Here is a 25,348-nt window from a genome sequence, read left to right on the forward strand (position 1 = left end):
TATACTTCCCTGCACTATATTCCATCTGCCAGTTCTTCACCCATTCTCCAATCTGTCCAATTCCTTTTACAGACATCCTGTTTCCTCAACTCTACCTGCCCCTACACCTATCTTTATATCATCCGCAGTCTTGGCCACAAAACAATTGTTGACATATAATGTGAAAAGAGGCAGTCCTAATACCGATCCCTGAAGAACACCACTAGTCACCGACAGCCAACCAGAATAGGCCCCATTTATTCCAACTCTTTGCCTTCTGCCATTCAGCCAATCTTCTATCCATGCTAGTACCTTCTCTGTAATGCCATGAGCTCTTGTTAAGCAGCCTCATGTTGGGCACCTTGTCAAAAGCCTTCTGAAAATCTAAGTACACAACATCCACTGACTCCTTTGTCTTTCCTGGCTGTTACTTCCTCAAAGAATTCCAACCTATTTGTCAGGCAAGATTTCTCCTCAAGGAAACCACACTGACTTTGGCCTACTTTATCATAGTCATACTTAATTGATCCCGAGAGAAATTGGGTTTCGTTACAGTTGCACCAACCAAGAATAGAGTATAAATATAGCAATATAAAACCATAAATAATTAAATAATAATATGTAAATTATGCCAGATGGAAATAAGTCCAGGACCAGCCTATTGGCTCAGGGTGTCTGACCCTCCAAGGGAGGAGTTTTAAAGTTTGATGCACTTGAAAGTACCCCGAAACCTCATCCTTAATAATGGAGTCCAATATCTTCCCAACCACTGAAGTCAGGCTAACTGGCCTATAATTTTCTTTCTTCTGCCTCCTTCCCTTCTTAAAGAGTGGGGTGATACATGCAATTTTCCAGTCCTCTAGAACCATTTCTAGAATCCAGTTATTCTTGAAAGATCATTACTAATGCCTATATAATCTCTTCAGCTACAATTTCTCTTTCAGAACCCTGGATTCAGCTGACTTGTCTACCTTCAGACCTTTCAGCTTCCCAAGCACCTTCTCCTTAGTAATAACAACTACTCTCACTTCTGCCGCCTGACACACTCTTATTTCTAGCATACTGCTAGTGTCTTCCACGGTGAAGACTAATGTAAAATACTCATTAATTTTGTCTGCTGTTTCTTTTTCACAATTACTACCTCTCCAGCATCATTTTCCAGTGGTCCAATATCCACTCTCGCCTTTATTTTTCTCTTTATATATCTGAAGTTTTTTTTGATATTCTCTTTGATATTTTTGGCCAGCTTACCTTCGTATTTCATAATGTTATTTCCTTATGGGTTTTATTTTAGTTGTCTTCTGTTGATTTTTAAAAGCTTTCAATTCCTGTAAATTCCCAGTAGCTTTTGTTATATTATATGCTCTTTCTTGCTTTTCGGCTTTTATGCAGTTGATTCATCCTCCTCTTGTAATGTTTCTTCATCAATGGAATATATCTATCCTATGTCATCCGAATTGCCTCCAAAAGCTCCAGCCATTGCTGTTCTGCTGTCGTCCTGCTAGTGTCCTCTTCCAGTCAATTCTGGCCAGCTCCTCTCCAATGCTTCTGTATCCCTTAATGCAGGGTTAATTCTATCACATTATGATCACTGCTCCCCCAAGGGTTCCATTACCCTAATCTTCCCTAATCGAATCTGGTCATTACACAACACCCAGTTCAGAATTGCCTTTCCTTCGTAGGGTCAACCACAAGCTACTCTGAAGAAGCCATCTTGGAGGCTTTCTACAAATTCCCTCTATTGGGATCCAGCACCAATCTGATTTTCCAAATCTAACTGCGTATTGAAATCCCCGTGACTACCATAACATTGCCTTTATTACATGCCTTTTCTATTTCCCGTGGAAATTTATATCCCACATTCTGGTTACTGTCCAAAGGACTGTATATAACTCCCATCAGGATCTTTTTACCCTTGCAGTTTCTTAGCTCTACCCAGAAGAATTCTACATCATCTAAACCTATGTCGTCTCTTTCTAAGGATCTGATTTCATTTTTTAACCAACAGAGCCATCCCCTATGCCTACCTGCTTGTCCTTTCGATACAAAGTGTATTCTTAGATGTTCAGCTCCCAACTATGATGTTCTTTCAGCCACGTCTTATTGATGCCCACAACATTAATCTCTAACTGCAGTACAAAATTATCTATCTTGTTACGTATACTTCCATATACTGTGTATTCAAATCTAACACCTTTAGTCCTGTATTCACTACTCTTTTCGATTTTGCCCCAATGTTATACTCCACCTCATCCCACTGACTGCAGTTTTGATCTCATCTGCCTGTTCATCGTTACAGTCTCACTACACAGTGCATCAACTTGTATATCAACAGCTCCATCCTCAGCCTTACCACATTTTCTGAGTAATCAATGCAGAAAACCAGGTAATTGCAAAGGGTTCACAGACTTTTTCTTGCAAAGTTGTACTTGAGTGTTAGGCAGCAGTCACAAGATCTTTATTCAGCACTTGTTTTCCATACAATCTGCATTTGAATTACCATCCAAAATCAAAGGTTGGTTTCTGAGTTTAAGAGTGATCTGCTTATGACTTCATTCACAATGCCAGACTGCAACTTGTGTACATGTGGACAACGTGCATAAAGTTGAAAAGTTCTGATACAAAAATGCAGTTGAGCAGTCAATTGGACAGCTAAAATAATATTTTTGCTGCTTGTAATACTCTGGAAAAGATCTGTAGTATTTGGCAAACGGGTATCAAAATGTGTGGTGTTTTCTCTATCATGAGAGCACAGCCCTTTTCACACCTACAGTTGAGTGACTGAGGAAAGGGAGGTGGATGATTAGCAGCAGGAAATAGAGGAGGAACTTAAAGGTGTGTTGTCTACATGGAAACAAAGTGTGCAGGTTACTTGGGCATGGCAGCCCATATCTCAGAGCCCCAAATTAGTTCCTTGGTTTCTGGCATCTGTTGTGTTGGAAGATAGCTAATTTCTGTTAACAGTTATATGTACAAATGTTTGTATGAGCAATAGCTTTGATTAAAAGTCGGTCCTTGGGGTGTACCAGTAACTGCTGCAGCTTTAATGTCATCAAGTTAATTGAATTGTTACATGTTTTTAGCTTAGAGTTTCTGGACTAAGTAATTAGTTTTAGAAGTGAAGTTTGCGCACTAATACTCTCAGAATATTCCGTATAATATGCTTCTGTTTTATTGCCAGCATATAGACCAGATAATGAGTACTCATGGAAAACAGATAATGCAAGCAGTCACTCTCATTCTTGAAGGGGAGCATAATATTGAAGTTAAAGAACAAGTAAGTTTGTTTTTGAAGGCCATTTCAATAAGGATGTTGAAGTTTGTTTAGTCATAATTATTTATGTGTTCAATGTCGAATATCCTTCAATAACTTCGATATTATATTCAATTTTATGTACTTTAAATTTATAAGCATAGTACATTTGACCTTTATATCATTTCATAAGATGAAATAGCAATTCCAAAACATTTGACTAGATTTTAATTTAAAATCTTATTTTAGATCTTTTTAAAATTTATTATCTCTTGTGATATGGGCATTACCAGCAAGCCCTGCATGTATTATCTATCCAAATTATCCTTAAGCTGTGTTGTCATGATGACTAGACGACTAAATGCTTTGTGAGTTATGTTCAGAGGCTGAGAAATAGATAACTGTTCCAGAGTTACGCTAGGTAAGGATAACAAGTCTCATTTCCTAACAAAACCAAATTAAAATAAGTCCATTTGAAAGAAAGAGAATAAATAACCTTAGGTTATGGAGGCAACTTAAGAAGGAGTTAGTGATTTGCTTGTGATTTTGTTAGAGGTATAAGATAATTCTGCTGCCCTCCAAAATAATGCCTTTGATCTATTATGTACGCATGAAAGAGCAGGCAAGGTAATCCCTTGTCTGAACAGTCATACTTCTAATATTGCAGCATCTCCTCATTGCAATGAAATGTTCATTTAAAACTTAGTAGAAATTCTGTGGAATAGAACTTAAACCTAGGATTTATAACTTGAAGACAAGAGCACGACCACCTTTTTTTCTACACATTATTCCAAGAGGGTTACAGTTGTGCATTTTGTGTATTTTTTATATTTATTGGTGCATTCTTTTTGCAGCAATTTCTGTCATCCACATCAGCGAATGTAGAAACTGCTGTCAGTAATACTCTTCTTCTTGATTGTCTGAAATCTGTTAAGTCTCTGAATTAAACTTAAAAAAAGTCATGTTATTCCTGCAATTAAAACATTTTGCCTCTAACTCAGTTTCTGTAATAGTACCAGCGTATTCCCCATTGACTCAGTCTGCTGTACATATGCTCAATCTTCAAAGTCTGCTGCTTTGTTGCATGCGTGCTTTAGATTTCTTTCCTTTATTAATATGGAATTTAATATTAGTATTAAATGAAGTGTTTTTTTCATATCATCACAAGTTTCAGCCTTCAATATTCCATCATTTTTAAAAGCAAATTTGTATATTCAAGCTACTAATGCAGTTGTGTAGGACGGGGGGTGGGGGGGGAACCCTGTATCTTACATACACTGGTACAACATTTGATGTTCTGAAATATATGTATTTTCAGCACATTATTCTTTTGATCTTGATCTTAAGGTCTTCCCCCCTTCCTTTCATCTACCTTAGCCAGCTGTCAACATCATTTGGTCTTCAGCCATTTTGGCATGTGTTGAAACTTTTGCTGAAAGAACATTTAATTCTTTCCTCTTCTTTTCCTGCCTGAAAATACTTATTCAGAACTTGTATCTAAAACCTGGCATCCATATTTTGCCTTTTGTTTGATAGTGGCTTTACCAACATTTTTATTCCGAGCATAAGATTGCTCTCTGTCTCAGGAATATCACTGATCAGATTGTTTCCATTTTTCTTGTCCCCTATATCATTTAAAATCTGGACAAAATAGTTTCTAATATTATCTTGACTTGGATTTTTTGATGTCTATAGTTTATTTCAAAACCATATCCCATTTGACTTGTACAACTTTGCTTTTTTTCCCCCGTAAACTCACAGCTAATAGAACTCTAAATCTGTTGACAAGGCATTTATTTTACTTTAAGAACATAAGAAATAGGAGCAGGAGTAGGCCATCTGGCCCATCGAGCCTGCCCTGCCATTCTATAAGATCATGGCTGATCTGTCCATAAACTCAGCTCCATCTACCTGCCTTTTCTCCATAATCCTTAATTCCCTTACTATGTAAAAATCTATCTAACTGTTTCTTAAATATATTTAGTGAAGAAGCCTCAACTACTTCCCTGGGCAGAGAATTCCACAGATTCACCACTGTCTGGGAAAAACAGTTTCTCCTCATCTCCATCCTAAATCTACTCCCTTGAATCTTGAGGCAATGTCCCCTAGTTCTAGTCTCACCTACCAATGGAAACAATTTTCCTACTTCTGTCTTATCTATCCCTTTTAAAATTTTGTATGTTTCTATAAGATCCCCTCTCATTCTTCTGAACTCCAGAGATTACAGTCCCAGGTGACTCAGTCTCTCCTCATAGGTCAACCCGTTCATCCCTGGAATCAACCTGGTGAACCTCCTCTGCACTGCCTCCAAAGCCAGTACATTCTTCCTCAAGTATGGAGACCAGAACTGCACACAGTACTCCAGGTGCAGCCTCACCAGTACCCTGTATAGTTGCAGCATGACCTCCCTGCTCTTGAATTCAATCCCTCTAGCAATGAAGGCCAACATTCCGTTTGCCTTCTTAATAACCTGTTTTGTGATTCATGAACAAGTACTCCCAAGTCCCTCTGCGCAACAGCATGCTGCAATCTTTCGCCATTTAAATAATAATCTGCTCTTCTATTATCCCTTCCAAAGTGGATGATCTTGCATTTACCGACGTTGTATTCCATCTGCCAGACCTTGGCCCACTCACTTAACCTATCTATATCCCTATATCCCTCTGCAGACTCTCCACATCCTCTGTACAATTTGCTTTTCCACTCAGTTTAGTGTCATCAGCAAATTTTGCTGCGCTGCACTTAGTTCCCTTTTCCAAATCATCAGTGTAAATTGCAAACAACTGCGGGCCCAGCACCAATCCCTCTGGCACCCCACTCACCACTGACTGCCAACCGGAGAAACAACTTCTATTGGTTAACCAATCCACTATCCATGCCAATACACTTCTTCCAACTCCATGCATCTGTATTTTATTTATAAGTCTCTTGTGCGGCACCTTATCAAACGCCTTCTGGAAATCCAAGTATACGACATCCACCTGTTCCCCTCTATCCACTGCACTCAATATATCTCCAGAAAATTTGTCAAACAGGACCTGCCCTTTCTGAATCCATGCTGTGTCTGTCTAATGGAACTACTCCTTTCTAAATGTTTTGCTTAATGACAGCTTCAGGCATTTTCCCGACTACAGATGTTAAGCTAACTGGCCTGCAGTTGCCCGTCTTTTGTCCTTTTTTAAAAAGTGGCATGACATTTGCTGTCTTCCAATCTGCCGGGACCTGCCCAGAGTTTAGAGAATTTTGGTAAATGATTACCAATGTGTCTACGATAACTTCCACCAATTCCCTTAGCACCCTGGGATGCATCCCATCAGGACCAGGGCACTTATCTATCTCCAGGCCCTCTAGTTTGCTCATCACTATCTCTTTAGTGAGAGTGATTTTATCGAGGTCCTCACCTCCCATTTCGTCCATAACATCCTTCTTTGGCATATTGGATGTGTTCTCCACCGTGAAGACCGACACAAAATAGTCGTTCAATGCCTCAGCCATTTCCTTATCACCCAATATCAATTTCCCCTTCTCATCTTCCAAGGGACCTAGTTGACTTTAGCCACCCTCTTCCGCTTTATATATTTATGAAAGCTTTAGGTTTAACCAGAATGTAATTACAGCTATCTCATTTTATATTTTCTTAAGTATGAGATCCCCTTGTAAATGTAGTAGTTTATCTTCTATTTCCTAGCCGGTAGTCTTCGGACCATTGATGCTTCGAAAGCAATAATAGAACAGAAACAGCAAATTTTACTGATGATTAATAAAGTCGCTTTCAACAATTTAATTGGATGTTTTACTCTTTTAAGGGTGATAAATCTGTGCAGGTTGCCATTAATAACTGTATTCTTACTGATACTTTAACTTCCGGTCAATATTTTTTCCTATTAGGTGTTTCCCTATCACTTGCTCAAAGGAAGGATTACACCAGTTATCGAAATGTGGATCACAAAGTTGATGTCTGTCTTGCTGATGTACAAATAAAAGTTGAAATTAGTAACAAATGTCTCACTCCTGAACATAAAAAAAATAAGAACTTTGGAGGTAGTGTGCAAATCACTGACACCTGCCCAGGTTCCACTCTCTCTAAAAATAATTGAGTTGGTGTTATGTCTCTTTTCCAATTACATATATGAGAGCTAGACAGTGATGACTATTAATGTCTGGCTATAAATAGCAATTTCTTGTTAATGTCACAGTTTTACAACAAAGAGGAAGAGTAACCTCATTTTTTTCTTTTTCAAAAAAGCATGCAATATTTTCCATTATGAGGTAACATTGAGAAAGTTGTGTGATGTACACAAGAATAACAATTTTGCCTTGCAAGATAGAGGATTAATACTTGAGGTTTGAGGAGTAACTGAATTGGCTGGGTTCCTGCCTACTTCGTCGCTTTAGAAATATCAGTCTCATTTGTCATTTAGTGTCATTCCTTGCTTGGAAGCCTTTGTAAACTACACTGATGCAAAGCAATCAGTATGTAATACTGAAATTTTAGTATGCACCACTACTAGCACTCGACCTTTGTTGTATCCCCATGGCTTTCCAAATTCTTAGCCATAATTGTTTTGTCTGACTGAACTGAAATATGCTCCACTGCCTGGTGTGGAAACACCTTGAGGGGAAAAGCCAACAAAAAGTACTGGATATGGCCCTGTCCATCACAGGTAAAGTCATCCCCACCACTGAGCACATCTACGTGGAGCTCTGTCACAGGAAAGCAGCATCCATCATCAGGGATCCCCATCATCCAGGCCATGCTCCCTTCTCACTGTTGCCATCAGTAAGAAGGGACTGGTGCTTCAGGACCCACACTAAAAGGTTCAGGGACAGTTATTACCCCTCAACCATCAGGCTCTTGAACCTGAGGGAATAACTTCACTCAACTTCACTTGCCCCATCATTGAACTGTTTCCACAACCTATGGACTCACTTTCATGGACTCTTAATCTTATGTTTTTGATATGTATTTCTTCTTATTATTATTACTTTTTTAAAAATCCTTATTTTTTATTATTATTTTTTTCTCTCAGCTCAAGCTGGTAAAGCCTGAGGTACAGTCATAGCCAAGCACACTCATTTCTTAATTGCTAGAAACTTTCAGACTATTTGAGTGGTGTTTAGTATTGTGGTTTTCTGAAGATTTACATAAATATTCCTGTGTAGGCCTAATTCTTTAATGCTATTGTGTAGTGACTTTGGGATGATACCAGTAGTAGATATTACTGTTGAGGCAATGTATACCCTGTTCATGTTCCATGGTCTTTCAGTTTCCTCTTTTAATTCAGCAAATTTCTGGTGTTTTTACTTATTGACTTCTTTATGTTGTGTGTGTTTGGAATGGCTATATCTATTATGTATCCTTTAATATTATTTCTGGACGGTTATTATGGTTTATCCAATTTGTAATAATGGATTGGTCATAATATAATTTGTAGGACTCTGACTCTAACTCTAATACTGAACCAAGTTTGTACTTTATAATGAGGTATGGTATCTTTTAGAAGTGTGTAATTTGGTGAATGATATTTTGCCACTTGATTGTGCCTGATTAAGTAATAAGATTGAGTTAAACTGCTGTAGGATCCTGTAATGTGTTAGATTGTTTCTGGTTTCTCTTGGCACTTTCTGCATTTATCATCTTGAATTTGTTCTTTTATAATGTATTTTTGATACCATCTGGTCCTGTATTGCCACAAGAAACTCCTCTATTTCTGCGAACTCTGAGCCAAGAGTTCGACATTTCCTTGTCGACATCTAGATCATGTTGATGTCTTCCATGGAGGGTCATGCTCTTCCATTGGTTAACTTTTTCTTGTATAGTGATAATTTCTTTATTTGTTGGGGTGGTCCTTTCATTTTAGTTTAGTGGTGTGTACTTCTTATTAGAATTGCATATTTTTGTGTGGAGTGCTGAATCCTGTCTTTGTTGATGAAAATGTATGCTATTATTATTTCATTTTTGTATTTGCACAGTTGTCTTTCGCACATTGATGGTTTGTTCATCCTGTTGGGGTGGTCTTCCATTAATTCTATTGTGTTTCTTGTATTTACTTTGAACTTTGACATTGAACTATGCTGGTTTCATGGGCAGCTGAGGCTTTTTAAAAATGTTCAGGTTATTATTTGTGATTCCTTTTCTCTAGTACAAACTCTGTATGTCAATGAGGTTATAAGAAGACTATAAAAGCGGCCTGAAAATATTATGCTTTATTGTTGAAGTGTATCTGATCATTAAATCATGATGTTAAGATGTGCAGATGCTGGCAATCAGAAAAAAAAACAGAAAATGCTGGAAATAGTTAGCAGCTGTTCGGATGGACGGTCAGTAATTAATGCTATTACTCTGTTCACAGATGTTGCTGGCTGCTGAGTATTTCTAGCATTTTCTATTTTTTTATTACAGTATTTTAATGCTGTAATAAAAAAATAACAAGCTGTTATGGCCCAAGGAGCTGATTTTGATATTTGTGCCTTATTATTCATACATTAAACAATTAAATTTTCCTACCTGTTTAAATAATAATTTATAATTAAATGTTCATTTATTTATTTCAGCTTTTATGTCACTTATGCATGCATGTTCCAGTCTTTATTTTATTCCATGGAAATATTAAAAAAAGTTAGTTTAAAAGGTTTTGGTACTTAAAAGCTATGATAGTTACTAATATAATTCTAGAATGGATCCTACAAATTGGAGAGTAGCAAATATGACCCTACTATTTAAAATAGGAGGAAAAAAGAAAACAGAAAATGACTGGTTAGCCTTGCATTAGTGGCATGGAAAGGCTAGACTGTATAATAAAGGATATGATAGCAGACAGGCCAAAACTGTTACAAGATAGAGCAGAGTAGGCAGCCAGTTAGGAAAGCAAAGTTATATTTGACAATCTGTTAAGAGATTTTTTTTGAAAATGTAACTCTTGGGATAGATAAGAGAGAACCAGAAGTGTGAGTGAATGAGTGATCCCTGCCAAATGAAGAAAGAGGTGGGGAGGGGAAGGTATGACTGATGGTGGGATCATGTTGCAGCTGGCAGAAATGATAAAGTATGATGTGCTGGATACAGAAACTGATGGTGGAAGGTGATGACCGGGGAACTCTCTGTTCTGTCTGCAAGAAGGCAGGATGAGAAATGGAGGAGATGCTGGTGAAAGCTCCAAGTACAGTTGAGGGGAAACAATGTTACCTGAAAAAGGATATTTCAAATGTTTTGGGAGGGAAATTCTCATCTCAAGAACAGATGTGGCAGGGACGATGAAACTGAGAACAACTGATGATATCCTTACAAGAGGCTGGCTGGGAAGTAGTTGTGGGATTCTGGTGCTTTAGTCCAAGGTTCTTGCATAAAACTTGTTGCTTCATGATTGTTTTAATAAGAGTTGATGGAACAAAGAGAAATTAAAATAGACAGTGATAAGGGTTTACTAATTGAAGAGAGAGAGAAAAAAACTAAAGATGGTGCCAAACATAAAACAGCCTTTTTTATACTGAGATGAGAAAAATTCCATTCAAATCTGTAGATGAGACAACCAGGTAGAAAGCGCTTATTCACTTAATGCAGAAAAAGAAACTTGCAGAGTTTTTCAGAATTATACTTTGTGCAGCCACTAGAGGCATATTAAACTGTTATGCCTATAAAAACTACTTAAAATAAAAGCAGATAATTACTTGTTAAATTGCAAAGAAGATAACAATTAAGCAGTCAAATTCTAAGATTTAAAGAGTCGGATCCGACACGGTATAATCTGGGTAGCTATGGGAGTCTGGGTTTATGATAAGTGTCAGTGCATAGTTTGTCTCCTCGGTCCTCACCTTTCACCTTGTCAGTTTCTGCATCATCATTTCTGACACCTACAACGTGATCCCACCACCAGTCACATCTTACCCTTCCCACCTTTTTGCATTCCTCAGGTACCACTCACTGGTTTGCTGAAAACTGCCCACATTGCCCCCCTCCATCCCTGACACTTGTCTTTGCAACCATCCCCACACTTCCTCCCTCATTACTATCCAAAGAGCAAAACAGCCCCTTCGAGTGAAGTAGAAATTCACATACGTATCCTCCAAACTTATCTGTTGCATTCAGTGGTCACTGTGTGACCTTCTGTACATCAGTGAGATAAAGTGTGCACCAGCCAAGAAATGAAGGCACAGAGATCCAGAAAGGAGAAAAAGGTGTCAGAAATGGTCAGAGTGAGTTTGAGGGTGGCGTGGAAGTTAGTAACAAAGTTTATAAAATTGATGTGTTCCTCTTGGGTCGTCGATGCAGTGGAAAAGGAGTTGGGAAATGGTGAGGGAGAAGGTTTGGAACAAGGACTGCTGCATGTAGTCAACAAATAAAATAACAGGTACCTATAGTACCATGCATGTGCCCAGGGTTTACACTTTTGATATGTAGAAGTGAGGGGAATCAAAAGGGATGTTGTTCAGGGTAAGAGTAAGTTCTGTCAGGCAAATGAGAGTGTTAGTAGAGTGGAACCCTCTTGAAAGAAGTGGACCTTCCTGACAGGGCACAGAAGTGTTTAGGACAGGATGTCCAAGGTGAAGATGAAGCAGTGGGAGCCAGAATTGGAAGTTGTCAAACTTGTGGAGGGTGTATGAGATTGTTCTGGGTGTACATGGTGTGGGACTGGATTCTGGGGGTGGGGAGTGGGCAGAGCAAGGTAGATTCAAAAGGGAGTTTTAGTTGGGGGTAAGAGCAAGCAATGGGCCCGTTGGGTTCTAATGAGAATTGCACTCCCTTTCATAAGCCAGAGTCCTGATTCCCACTCTCCCTCTAACTCATTGAAACTTGAAACTTATAGGGGCTTTGTAGTTTAATAAAATAGTGAAATACAATGGTGTTGTGGTAGTAATAGGAATATTTCCTTTTACCCTGCACCCCACAGAATCTGTCAGTGGATTATGAACTTCCTAACAGGAGAGAAGCAGTATGTGAGTCTGGGCTCGTTCTTGTCTAATCCAATGTTTGTAAGCACAGGCTCGCCCCTGGGCTGTGTCCTTTCACCCCTGCTGTTCTCACCTTATACAAATCACTGTACCTCCACAGACTAATCTTTAACAATCCTAAAGTTCGTAGTTGAAATGACTGTGGCTGGTCTCATCTCTGATAATGCTGTGACCTGCAGTCAAAGAGAGGTTGACCATCTTGTGGCATGTTTTATTTGTAGCAACTTGGATCTTAATGCTATCAATACAGTGGAACTGTGGATTGATTTTTGCCAACAGCTCCCTACCTGCCCTCCCTTGGTCAGGCTGTGTTTGAGTCATTCAGATTCGTGGGAACTACCGTTACCAACGCATTGAAGTGGGACAAGCTCATTACACTCATCACTAAGAAAGCCCTGCAAAGATTGTTCTTCCTACACCAGTTTAGGAAACTTAACTTCTCAGGGCATATCCTGATGAATTTTTACTCAGCCATCATTGAGAGTGTTGTGACTACCTCTATCACTGTTTTGTTTCCCGCCACCTCCTCCCTCTCCAAGTCTAGTTTGCAGTGAGTGGTCCACTTGGTGAAGAAGATCATTGGCTGTCAGCTACCATCATTAAAAGACCTGCTCATCACCAGAGCGAAGACAAGAGATGAAACAATTACTGCAGACTCCACCTATCCTATCAGTCACCTATTCACCAAATTACCATCAAGGAGAAACTGCAGGTCCATCATCACCAGGACTAAACATCATCTCCAAAGCTGCTTTCCTGTAGCTATCCAGCTTTTAAACAAAACTCAGGTGTAATATCCTAACTCTCCCTGCACAACATCCGTTGGTCTCCTTGTTTTGGTGATAATTATTTAGTCTGTTCATATTTATTTAAGTTTGATTATTGGTGTTTGCGATGTGACTGTTATGCTAATTGTTGATTGCTCATTGTTGTTTGCACTCTTGTCTTGTAAATTTTTGGTTGTGTGTTGTCTGTTATGGTACTGTCTTGTGTTTGGAGAGGGTTCAGAGAAGATTCACGAGAATGATTCCAGGAATGAAAGGGCTACTGTATGAGGAATGTCGGCAGCTTTTGGGCTGTATTCCCTGGAGTTGAGGAGGATCTCATAGAAACATTCCAAATGTTAAAAGGCCTGAACAGATTAGATATGGCAAACTTATTTCTCATGGTAGGGAGTCTAGGACAAGAGGGCACCACTTCAGGATTGAAGGACGTCCATTTAGAACAGAGATGTGGAGAAAGTACTTTAGTCAGAGGGTGGTAAATCTGTGAAATTTGTTGTCATGAGCGGCTGTGGAGGCCAAGTCATTCAGAGATAGATAGGTTCTTGATTAGCCAGGGCATCAAAGGGTATGGGGTGAAGGCAGGGAAGTGAGGATGACTGGAAGAACTGGATCGGCCCATGATTGAATGGCGGAGCAGACTCGATGGGCCGAATGGTCTACTTCTCCTATATCTTATGGTCTTACGGTTTTATGTTTGACACCAAATCACAATCAATTCTGATATGTTCACATACTGGCAATAAAGTGATTCTGTTTCTGATTCTGACATCAGCTTGAAAAATCTGATCTAGCAAATTTTGACTGTATATTGTCATGAGGGGAAAAAAACGACTACAATCTCATGCACAGATTTTAAAAAAAGCATTAAGAAGCAGTTTAAAACTAAGAATATGCTTTGAAAAAGGTACAAGAAAGCGTAATTAAAACTGGTAATGGGTAATTAAATTAGAAGAAATCTGTAAAATGTTTCATATTCATCAGTGGTTTGTAGTGTTTTTAGGATTTTTAACCAGTGACAGCAAAGACAATGTATTTTCATAAAATGATGGGTGGTAGTGTGCACATGCAGTCCTTGTGCACGTTGCCAGAGGTTGAAGTTTTGGCATATGCTATTAAAGAATTGTTGGCAATTTGTTACAGTGTGTCTTACAGGTGGTACTATGCGCTCATTGCACCAATGGTGAAGGGATTAGAACATAGAAGAGTACAGCACAGGCACAGGCTATTCAGCTCACAATGTTGTGCTGAACCAGCTAAAAAGCAAATCAAAAAAACACCCAAACACTAATCCCTCCTACCTACACCACATCCATATCCCTCCATTTTCCTTACATCGATGTGCCTGTCCAAACGCCTCTTAAAAGCCTCTAATGTATTTGCCTCTACCTCCGTACCAGGCAGTGCATTTCAGGCATCCATGACTAAGAGTAAAAATCTTACCCCTCACATCCCTCTTGAACCTACTCCCCCTCGCCGTCGATGCATGCCCTCTGGTATTACACATTTAAACCCAGGAAAACATACTCTGTCCACTCTATCTATGCCTGTTGTAATCTTATAAACCTTTGTAAGATCTCCCCTGAGCCTCCGGCACTTCAGAAGAAACAACCCAAGTTTATGATTGTACCTGTCCTCTAAACCAGGCAGTATTCTAGTAAACCTCTATTGCACCCTCTACAAAACATCCTTCCGTTATTGGGGCGAACAGAACTGTTTGCAGTACTCCAGAATTGGCTTAAAGAGAGTTTTATAAAGTTCCAACATAACCTCTTGACTTTTGAATTCAATGTCTCGACAAATAAAAGCGAGCATTCCATAAGCCTTTGTAACCACCTTATCAACCTGTGTAGCCACTTTCAAGGAGCTATGAACTTGGATCCCAAGATCTCTCTGCTCAGCCACACTGGTAAGGACCTTGCCATTAAAAGTGTACTGTCTCTTTGCATTTGTCCTACCAAGGTGCAACACCTCACATGTATCTGGGTTAAACTCCATCTACCACTTCTTGGCCCATATCTGCAATTGATAAGATGGTGCCGCGTACGGCGGCTGTGTTGTGAGCTCCATTCCAAACCTACAGTATACTATTAATTTCAATATATTATGCTGTATTCTTAGCCACTCTTCTACGCTATCCACAACTCCACCAATCTTGGTATCATCCACAAACATACTAACCCCCCATGTACATTTGCACCCAGGTCATTTATACACATCACAAACAGTAGAGGTGCTAGCACAGATCCCGGCAGAACACCACCAATTACAGATCTCCAGCTTGAATAAGCCCTTTCAATCACTACCCTATCTAAGTGCAAGCCAGTTCTGAATCCAAACATATAATTTGCCGTGGACCCTATGCATTTTAATTTTCTGGATTAGCCTCCCATGAAGAACTTTGTCAAAAGCCTTCCTAAAATTCATGTAGGCAACATCCACTGCCCTAACCTCATCAATCTCTCTTGTCACCTTGTCAAAAAACTCAGTCAAATTGGTTATGCATGATCTGCCACACACAAAGCCATGCTGGCTCTTCCTAATTAGGCCATGGGTTTCTAAATGCTCATATATCCTATCCCTAAGAATTTTCTCCCACAATTTCCCTACAATTGGTGTGAGACTTACCAGTCTGTAGTTCCCAGGATTTTCCCTTGTTTCCTCCTTGAACAGAGGTAGAATAGTCCTCTGGGACCTTGCCTGTGGCTAGAAAGGACACAAATATACTGGTCAAGGGCCCAGCAATCTTGTCTTTTGCCTCCTTCAATAACCTGGGGTAAATCCCATCAAGCCCTGGGGACTTATCCACTTTAATACTCATTAGGAGGCCCAATACTTCCTCATTCTTTACCTCTAAATGCCCTGACAGGTTTATACCCTCAGTACTGATCTCCTGGTCCTCCATATCCTCTTGGGAAATACTGAAGCAATGTACTCATTAAGTACCTCACTCACATTTTCCGCATCCAAGCAAATGTTCCCTCCTTTATCCTTGAGTGGTCCCAGCCTCTCCCTAGTTATCCTCTTACTCTTGATGTATGTACAGAATGCCTTGGAATTCACCTTAATCCTACTTGCCGAGGACGTTTCATGGCCCCTCCTGCTTTCCCAATTCCCTTCTTGAGTTATTTTCTGGCTTCTTTAGACACTTTGTGTGCTTCATTTGATCCTAACTTCTGAAGCTTTACATACTTTTCCTTTTTCTTCTTGACTAACTTCATCACCTCGCTGGACATCTCTTATTTTTCTATCCCCATCCTTCCTTCTAACAGGAACATAGCTTTTCTGCACTCTGTGTAATTTGATCTTTAAACACACTCTACATGTCTGATGTGGGCTACCCAGAGAAAAGGTGTTCCTAATTAACTCTTCTTAATTCCTGCCTAATACCCTCATAATTTACGCTACTCCAATTTAGAACTCCCCCCACAAGGACCATCCTATCCTTATCTATAGCTACCCTGAACATAAAGGAGTTGTGGTCACTGTTACCTAACTCTTCATCCACTGAAAGGTCAGTCACCTGGCCAGGCTCATTACCCAACACCATGGCCAGTATGGCCCCTCCTCTCATTGGACCATCCACAAATTGATTTAAGGAACCTTCCTGAAAATGCTTAAACAGATTCTGCCCCATCTAAACCCCTTGCACTAAGAAGTTCCCAGTTTATATTACAGAGGTTGAAATCCCCCAATCAACAACCCTATTATTTTTACACATTTTCCTAACCTGATTACATATCTGTTCCTTAATGTCCTGGGGGATCTGTAGCATAGTGCTATCAGTATGATTGCACCCTTCCTATTCCTGAGTTCTACCCAAATGGACCCTCCCCCCCCATAATGTCTTCCCTCCCTCCCTCCCCCCCCCCATAATGTCTTCCCTCCCTCCCTCCCCCCCCCATAATGTCTTCCCTCCCTCCCCCCCCCATAATGTCTTCCCTCCCTCCCCCCATAATGTCTTCCCTCCCTCCCCCCCCCATAATGTCTTCCCTCCCTCCCCCCCCCCCATAATGTCTTCCCTCCCTCCCCATAATGTCTTCCCTCCCTCCCATTATTTCTTCCCTGAGTGCAGCTGTGATATTGTCCCTGATTAGTATTGCCAGATTCCTCAATGAATAATGGATTATTTAAATGTGATAGCCGTGGGCTGCTTTGTTTTAGATGGTATTTAGCTTTAGTGTTGTTGGTTATGGTTCCTCCAAGCAAATGGAGATTATAAACCTGATTTGTGCCTTGTGGATGGTGGAAAGGCATGTAGAATCAAGAGGTAAATTGCCATAGGATAAGGTAATCCACATCAGACGTGTATGAATATAAAGACAGCCTGCTTAAAAAAAAAAGTATAGGAATATTAAGTAGAAAACTTGTTGTATAGAACTAATTTACTTCATTCACTACCAATGAACATGGTTGAAGGGGTTGCAGTTATTAATTTCCATGCAGAAGTCTGCAAATTCTGAAGTTAAAATTGCTTTATGATGGAAAAAATGCAATCTGCTTTTCGCGGAGCATTCATTGTGAAGGCTATAAACTGGAAATGACAGCAGAATAAGAAGAAATAACTTGGGCCAAGTTTTTTGTATTTCTTTAACAGTGCTTACCATGGTGACTTCTGTTATCTGAGTACTCAAAGAGTGAGTCGTGAATTAATTGAGTGAGGGGGAGAAAAACAGTACCGTTGATTTTTATGAATCACAAGATAAAAAGCAAATGATAATGGGTATAAATGTTTTTAAACAGAGCATGTCATCACTTCCAATCTAATACAATTCTAATTTACTTGTATTTCCACCATGTGGCTGTTGTGTATAGGACCTATGACTAAAAAATTTACTTTAGGCTGCAACTTGTCGTTGGAAAAGAGTGGTCCATTGACATTTAAACAACAGCAGCTGAAACACCAGCTGTTTATTTCCAGCGTGAATGTGAAAGTTAATATTTAATTTATTTTAACGATAAAGAGAATCAAGCCTAAGTTATCATAATGCCAAGAAATTGCTCCAGCTACTGGATGCAGAGCAATTAGATGTTTAATACTGGGAACCTAACCCATTCACAAGAAAGGTTAGAAGCACTGATTCAGTGAGGAGAGGAAAGAGTTTATTGTTTCAGCACAGCTCTTTGTTGTTTTGATGGACTGTGTAAATGTTAATAATTTTGCCTTTTTATTAACAACAATTTTGTTTTAGTTTAGTTTTAGTTAAAATTTCTGTTTTGGTTTTAACTTACCCAGATATCTGAGTATCCAGCTAGTGTCAACAGCATCTTCAAGTTGCAGCTTAATTGGTTATTTGTCCCTGTTGTGGTTCGTTGGATGTCCATTGACAATAAAATTGCAAGTAATTAATCGCTTGAAAAGCGCTTTAGGAGTTACTGAGAGTGGGATAAGACCAAATGCAAATACACTTTTGTTCATTCTTTAAGTTACACTTGCTCCAGAATGAAGTGATTTGACCTGCTAGAATATCCTCAGTTTCAGTAAAAGCAAGGATTGGATGGATCAAAGACCATAATGAAGTGATCTCTCTTCAGCCTCGTAAGCAATTATAATTGGGAAGTTCCTTCTGCTTAATAGGATAATCTGTAACCTTATGCCATGAGGCAAAGAGGACAGTATGATATATGATGTTCAGTAGATGTGATCGTGTGACCTGAGGTGTGGGTGTTATTAAGAAGTGCTGAGAAGGAAAGATTATTGGACAGCCTGTTATGTATGTACATTTTAGTATTAGAAGCTGTGAGGTACGTGATGGGTTGTCATAGAGTCAAACAGGAAAGAGTTTGTTCTTGGCCTACAATATCTATGCCAACCATCAAGTAAGGACCTGTTTATAACCTTCCCATTTACCAGCACTTAGTCTGTTGCCTGCTAAGCTTTGGTAATTCGAGTGTTCATTCAAGTGCTTCTTAAATGTAAGAGTATCTGCTTCCACTACGCTCTTTTGCAATCATCCCCTGGATGGAAACATTCTTCCTCAGGTCTCCTTTAAATATTTTTACCTCACCTTAAATTTATGACCTCTGGTGTTATACACCTCTGCCGTGGGGGCAATATTTCTTATCTATCCCATCTATGCCTCTCATGATTGTGTACACCCCCTCAGCCCCCTCTAATAGATTGGGAAACAATCCCAGCCTATACAGTCTTTCAGGGTAACTGAAATATTGCATCCCAGGAAACATCCCAATGAACCTCTTCTGCACATTTTTCACTGCAATTATGTCCTTCCCTTTGCTTATGTCTGCTTCAAGTTTGCATTTGTGAGTGACAGATGGAATTGGTTCTGGTTTATTGTTGTCACATGTACCAAGTTACAGTGAAAAACATTGATACTGTTTATAGAGATCAAATCATTACATAATGCATTGAGCTAGTATTATGTAAAACAACAACAATGCAGAATGGAATGTAGAAACTAGGGGAAGAGTTCAGTGCAGGTAAATGATAAAGTGCAAGATCATAATAAGGTAGATTGCAGCCAAGAGTCCATCTTATCGTTCAAGAGTCTGAAAACAATAGGATAGAAGCTGCCCTTGAGCCTTGTGGTATGTACTTTCAGAGGTTTGTATCTTCAACCTGGTGGGAGAGGGGAGAAGAGAAAGTATTTGGAGTTGGTGGGGTTTTTGATTATGCTGGCAATTTTACTGGGATAGTAAGAAGTATATACTGAGTCTGTGGAGGGAAGGCTCATTCCTGTGATGTGCTGAGCTGTTTCCACAACTCTCTGCATTTTCTTCAGTCATGTGCAGAACAGTTGCTGTAGCAAGTCATTATGCATCCAGACACAATGCTTTCTATGGTGCATCAATGTTGCATTTCCTTAGCCACTTGAAATGGTGAAATTTCTTGGGCATAACACACCTAGGATCTTGGAAGTTCTCAACCTCAGCATGTGCACCACCCTCCTTTCTGAAGTCAATGACCTGCTCTTTTGTTGACATTGAGGGAAAGGTTGTTGTCATGTCCTTAAGTCACAAAGTTCTCTATCTCCTTCCTGTACTCTGACTCTTCCTCATTTGTAATGTGGCCTGATACAGTGGTGTCATCTGCAGACAGAGTTAGAGCAGAATCTGGCCATGCAGTCATCAGTGTGCAGGTGTAGAGTAGGGTGCTGAGGACACAACCTTGTGAAGCACCAGTGCTTCGAATAATTGTGGTGGAAGTGTTCTGCCTATTGTTTTCTATTGGTCAGAAGGTCAAGGATTCAGTTTCAAAGGGATGTTTGGACTCCCAGCATCCGGAGTTTAGTCACAAATAAGAGAAAATCTGCAGATGCTGGAAATCCAAGCAACACACACAAAATGCTGGAGGAGCTCAGCAGGCCAGGCAGCATTTATGGAAAAAGTAGTTAGCGTTTCGGTTATGGATAATAAACAATAGTCTGATGTTGGTTTCCTTACTGTCCTCATGCTCCAGAGATGTGTGTAGGGGCCAGGGAGATGGTGTTTGCTGTAGACCTATTTCAATGGAGGCAAATTGCAGTGGGTGGAGGTTGTCTGGACTTCTGGAGTGATGCACGCCATGACAGCACTTAATGATAGTAGATGTTTGAGCCACCAGTAGTCATTAAGGCACATTATCTCGTTTTTGTTGGGTACCCCAGGATGATACTGGTGCTCAGCTTTAAGTAACATTGTTGTTGTTCCTTTCCTCACCATGTGGCACATCAGGCAACAACCTTGCTGTTTCTTTTAAAACGCAAACAACAGGAACTCTGCAGATGCTGGAAATTCAAGCAACACACATCAAAGTTGCTGGTGAACGCAGCAGGCCAAGCAGCATCTCTGGGACGAGGTACTGTCGACGTTTCAGGCCGAGACCCTTTGTCAGTCAGGGTTGACCATGGGTGCTGCGTCCCAGCTCTCTAGATATGCAAGCCCTGGCAGCCAGTCTGTACACATCGTAATTTTATATGCTGTTCCCTCCGAACGGATCGGGCTTTCCTAGTACCTCCGCATAACTGAACTATTCCCTTGCATTAGCATATGGAAGTCCATGATGTTGAAACAGGAGACACACACTCTCTCCTGTATTCCCTCCCGTGTTGCGGTTTCAACAGAGGTCTCTTGTAGCAATGCTGTAGTTTGGACAGAGTTATGATCCTTGATGTCAATTGGTGTAATATACATGGATGTGTTGGCACTGGATAGTGTTGCAGCTCTAGTTGCTATTAATTGCTTACTAATGAGGGGAGCGAAATATTGCATAAGCATAGACACTTTTACTTGGGTCAGAGTGGATTACCACACCCCAGCTTCATTGACACACATACACTGCAAGCTTTATGTTCTCTTTCAAATGCAATTGAATTTCTAGGCCTGTGAATATTATGAGAGTCTATTGCAACTTCAGAGGATTATCAAACTCTCACTATTAGTTTCAGAACTGTCCTTTCATCATTTGTTTATTTTTAAGATTCATTGTTCCTTGACGTACAATTCTTTTGTTTTTTTCTTTGTTTCTGATTGCTCTGTTGAGTGCTCAGTGCATTGCCAATCCAATTCAAGAGACCAGATCAACAAGTACTAACAGGCAGTTAGACAGAAGACTGAATCACAGTAAAGCAATGTCCTGTCCTTGTTCATCATCCACAGACAATGACCTGCAGAAAGTGATCAATGGTGCATTGTTCGTAACATTCATAGTGCCACTTCAACTGAGGATTGAGCCAAGACTTACATTTCAAACATCACTGTTTCACACTGAGCAGTGGCTGAACAGTGATCTCCACAAATCCTTACCAAGGTTTATTAATTTTCTATTTGAAGAATATCCTCTGTCAGGGATTGTTTCTCTGTTGGTTTAAAAGGTAGAAAGTGAAAGTGATGGGTGGAGGCCTTGTATGAGTCTGTTCCTTTTCTGAATTGTCTTTTTAAAAGTTGTTCATTGGGATCCTTTATGTCCACCAGGGACTGGACCACGGCTTGACATCTCACCTGAAGCTGCTGCATTCCCATGGTGCTGCACTGAGGTGCCAGCTATGGTGCTCATGTTTCAAGTGTGAGACTTGAACAACGACAGCCTTATGAGTCAGAGGTGAATGCTATTGATAGATCCAGTACCAGCACAGAAATTCAAATCTATTTACCTACCATTTGTGTAGTAGTCTCAACTTCAAAGCCATTAGGTCCAACAGATTTGCCGGCTTTTAAGTCCTGTTTTCTTATTTTAATGCTTGTTAGTTCTTGTTTCTGTGATTTAGACTGTAAGATATTAAGCTATTTGGCCCATTGAGTCTACTCCATCATTTCATCATGGCTGATTGATTATTCCTCTCAGCCCAATCTCCTACTTTTTCCCATATCCCCTCATTCCCTGACCAATCTAGAATCTATCAACCTCTGCCTTAAATATGTACAAAGATTTGTCTCCACAGCTGCCTGTGGCAAAGAATTCCACAGATTCACCACTATCTAGCTAAAGAAATTCCTCCTTATCTCCATTCTAAAAGGATACTTCTCTATTCTGAGGCTCTGTCCTGTGATCATAGACTCTCCCACCATAGGAAAGATCCCATCCACTCTATCGACATTTTTCAACATTCGATAGGTTTCAATGAGGTCACCCCTCATTCTTCTGAATTGCAGTGCGTAGAGGCCCAGAGCCATCAAACACTCCTCATATGATAAGCCGTTCAATCCTGGAATCATTTTCGTGAACCTCCTTTGAACTTTCGCTAGTTTCAATGCATATTTTCTAAGATAAGGGGCCCCAACCTGCTCACAGTACTCCAAGCGAGGCCTCACCAGTGCTTTATAAAGTTTCAGCATTACATCCTTGCTTTTATATTCTAGTCCTCTTTTGAAATGAATGCTAACATTGTATTTGCCTTGCTCTCCACAGACTGAACCTGCAAATTAACCTTCAGGGAATCCTGTGCAAGGTTCTCAAGTCCCCTTGCACCTCTCCATCTAGAAAATAATCAACCCTTTTATTTCTTTTACCAAACTGCGTGACATACACTTCCTGACATTGTACTCCATCTGCCACTTTTTGCCATTCTCCTAATCTGTCTAAGTCCTTCTGTAGCGCCTCTACTTCCTCAGAACTACCTGCCCCTTCACCTATTTTGGTATGGTATGCAGACTTGGCCACAAAGCCATCAATTCCATCATCCAAATTGTTGACATCTATTGTAAAAAGAATAGGTACCAACACATACCCCTGTGGAACACCACAAGTTGATTTACTCATTCTCATCAGACCCTTCTTTCCTCACTATTTCTGAAGACTTTGTATGTCTTTTATCATGCTTCAAAATAGTTGAGTATCCCTTTACCCCTTATTTTGTTAAGGGTCTACTTTTAAGAGTACTGTATATCAGTTCTGCTTCAGCTATGCACATCAAGAAAAGCCCATTAATCACAGCACTGTTACTTCTTGGGTTGTATACATCAATTCCATTTAAGGTAGATGAACATATATACAGTCATTCCTGCAACTGGCTCATAGTTTAATAACAGTAAAAAATATTTTGGAAACTTTGGGGTAGCGTTATACAGTTTCTACTTATTGTAAACATGTCTACATACAGCATAACAAATGTAATGTTGAGTTAGCAAAATTGACAGATTGCTCTTATTAGTACAAGTAGATCCAATAGAGCAGATTTTCATAACTTAATTTTAATTATGTATCTAATTACATGGGCTATGTTGCACTTACTTTAGAATTAATATTAATCACTTTAATTATGTTACTAAAAAGCAATTTATCACCAGCCATTATTGCTTATATATTAGGTAAAATATGTAATATATTAGGTAATAAAACTTAATATTTTATAAATACTCAGTGGCCACTTTATTAGGTACACCAGTGCACCTGCTTGCTAAAGCAAATATCTAATCAGCTAATCATGTGGAAGGAACTCAATGCATAAAAGAATGCTGACATGCTTAAGAGGTTCAGTTATTGTTCAGCCCAAACATCACAAGGTGAAAGAAATATGATCTCAGTGACTGACCATGGAATGATTGTTGGTGCCAGATGGGGTGGTCTGAGTATCTCAGAAACTGCTGTTCTCGTGGGATTTTTTTTCACACAATGTCTCGAGTTTACAGAGAATAGATTACAAAATTTAAAAAAAAAATCCAGTGTACGGCACATCTGTGGGTGAAAATGCTTTGCTAATGAGAGAGGTCAGAGGAGAATGGCTAGACTGGTTCAAGCTGACAGGAAGGTGACAGTAACTCAAATAACCACATGTTACAACAGTGGTTTGCATAAGAGCATCTTTGAATGCACAGCTCCTCAAACTTTCTGTAACTAACAAAGTAGCCACTAAGTGTAGAGCTCTATGATGTTGAAATATCTTGGTGGAGGAAGCAGGAATATTGAAAGATTTACAGTAGGTCTTCCAAGCTATAGGACCTTAGTAGCTGAAAGCAAAGCCATCTTTAGAGGGACTGCAGTTGTGGATAATTTAAGTAGCCACAATTTGAGGAACAGAGGTACCTTAAAGCAGGGGTTCCCAACCTTTTTTATGCCATGGATCAATACGATTAAGCAAGGGTGCCTTGGGCCCTAGGTTAGGAACCCCTGCCTTAGAGCATTGTAAGGCTGGAGGAGATTTGGAGGAGTAGGTCTGTGGCAGATAAATGGATTTCTGGTGCAGTTTAGAACATAGGTGAAGTTAGGATGTTGATCAAGAGTAGAAATAAAGTACCTGGTTTAGGTTATAGGTAGTGAAGCTGTGAATAAGTGTTTCAGCAGATGAGCAATGGAAGGCTGCTTATGCAGTTTTGAGAAGGTCAAAATGATTGTTCTTTCTAATGGCATGTTAATTGATGAAGTATGATGTCATCCTTGGGTTAAATTTTAGATAGATATCAGAGGAAGGAATGAAGATGGTGGCAAGGAAATGGACCTTATGAAAAGGATTAATGGCACTCAGTTTTTTCCACCATTTGCCTGGAAAAGAATTTTGTTCAGTTGGTGTTTGATGTTGGACTAGCAGTCTGATGCTCCAGAAATATAGGAACCTGCAGCAGCCATGTGATTATTGATACTATAATTTGGGGTGTTGTTGGGAAAGTGCATGTAAATGAAAAGTAAAATATTTTTTAAAAATGTACTAACAGAATTGAGCTATCTAGCCTGTTGCTTTTAAATGTTGATATTAGGATACTGGACTTCCCAAAATCAGTTTTGAAATGGAGGAGCCAACCTTTATGGAGTAAGTCAGCCAATGTTAATTAGCTGTAAATGTGGGAACATAAACTTGGGGGTCGTGAATCCCTTTGTAAGTGTGGAATTTTTTTTCCCATTTCCCAGCATCTATCTTAGGAATATTTAAAAATTGTTTAATTAACTTCAAATGGTTTTATAATGTTTTTGTATGTTTGTAAATAATGGAAAATTGAACTTTTCTGCAAGATT

At 39.6% G+C, this 25,348-nt stretch overlaps 1 protein-coding gene across 2 annotated transcripts in view; it reads left to right on the forward strand.

Annotated features, from left to right (window-relative positions):
* armc8 (armadillo repeat containing 8) overlaps nucleotides 1-25,348 on the forward strand; it is a 132,839-nt gene that overhangs the window by 95,025 nt on the left and 12,466 nt on the right. For both annotated transcript variants that reach the window (XM_072261584.1, XM_072261585.1), the window contains exon 18: nucleotides 3,161-3,256. In XM_072261584.1, coding sequence (XP_072117685.1) covers nucleotides 3,161-3,256 — 96 coding nt within the window. The remainder of the gene's footprint in view (nucleotides 1-3,160; nucleotides 3,257-25,348) is intronic.

Source organism: Mobula birostris, chromosome 6, assembly GCF_030028105.1.
Source record: "Mobula birostris isolate sMobBir1 chromosome 6, sMobBir1.hap1, whole genome shotgun sequence".
NCBI classification, from domain to species: domain Eukaryota; kingdom Metazoa; phylum Chordata; class Chondrichthyes; order Myliobatiformes; family Myliobatidae; genus Mobula; species Mobula birostris.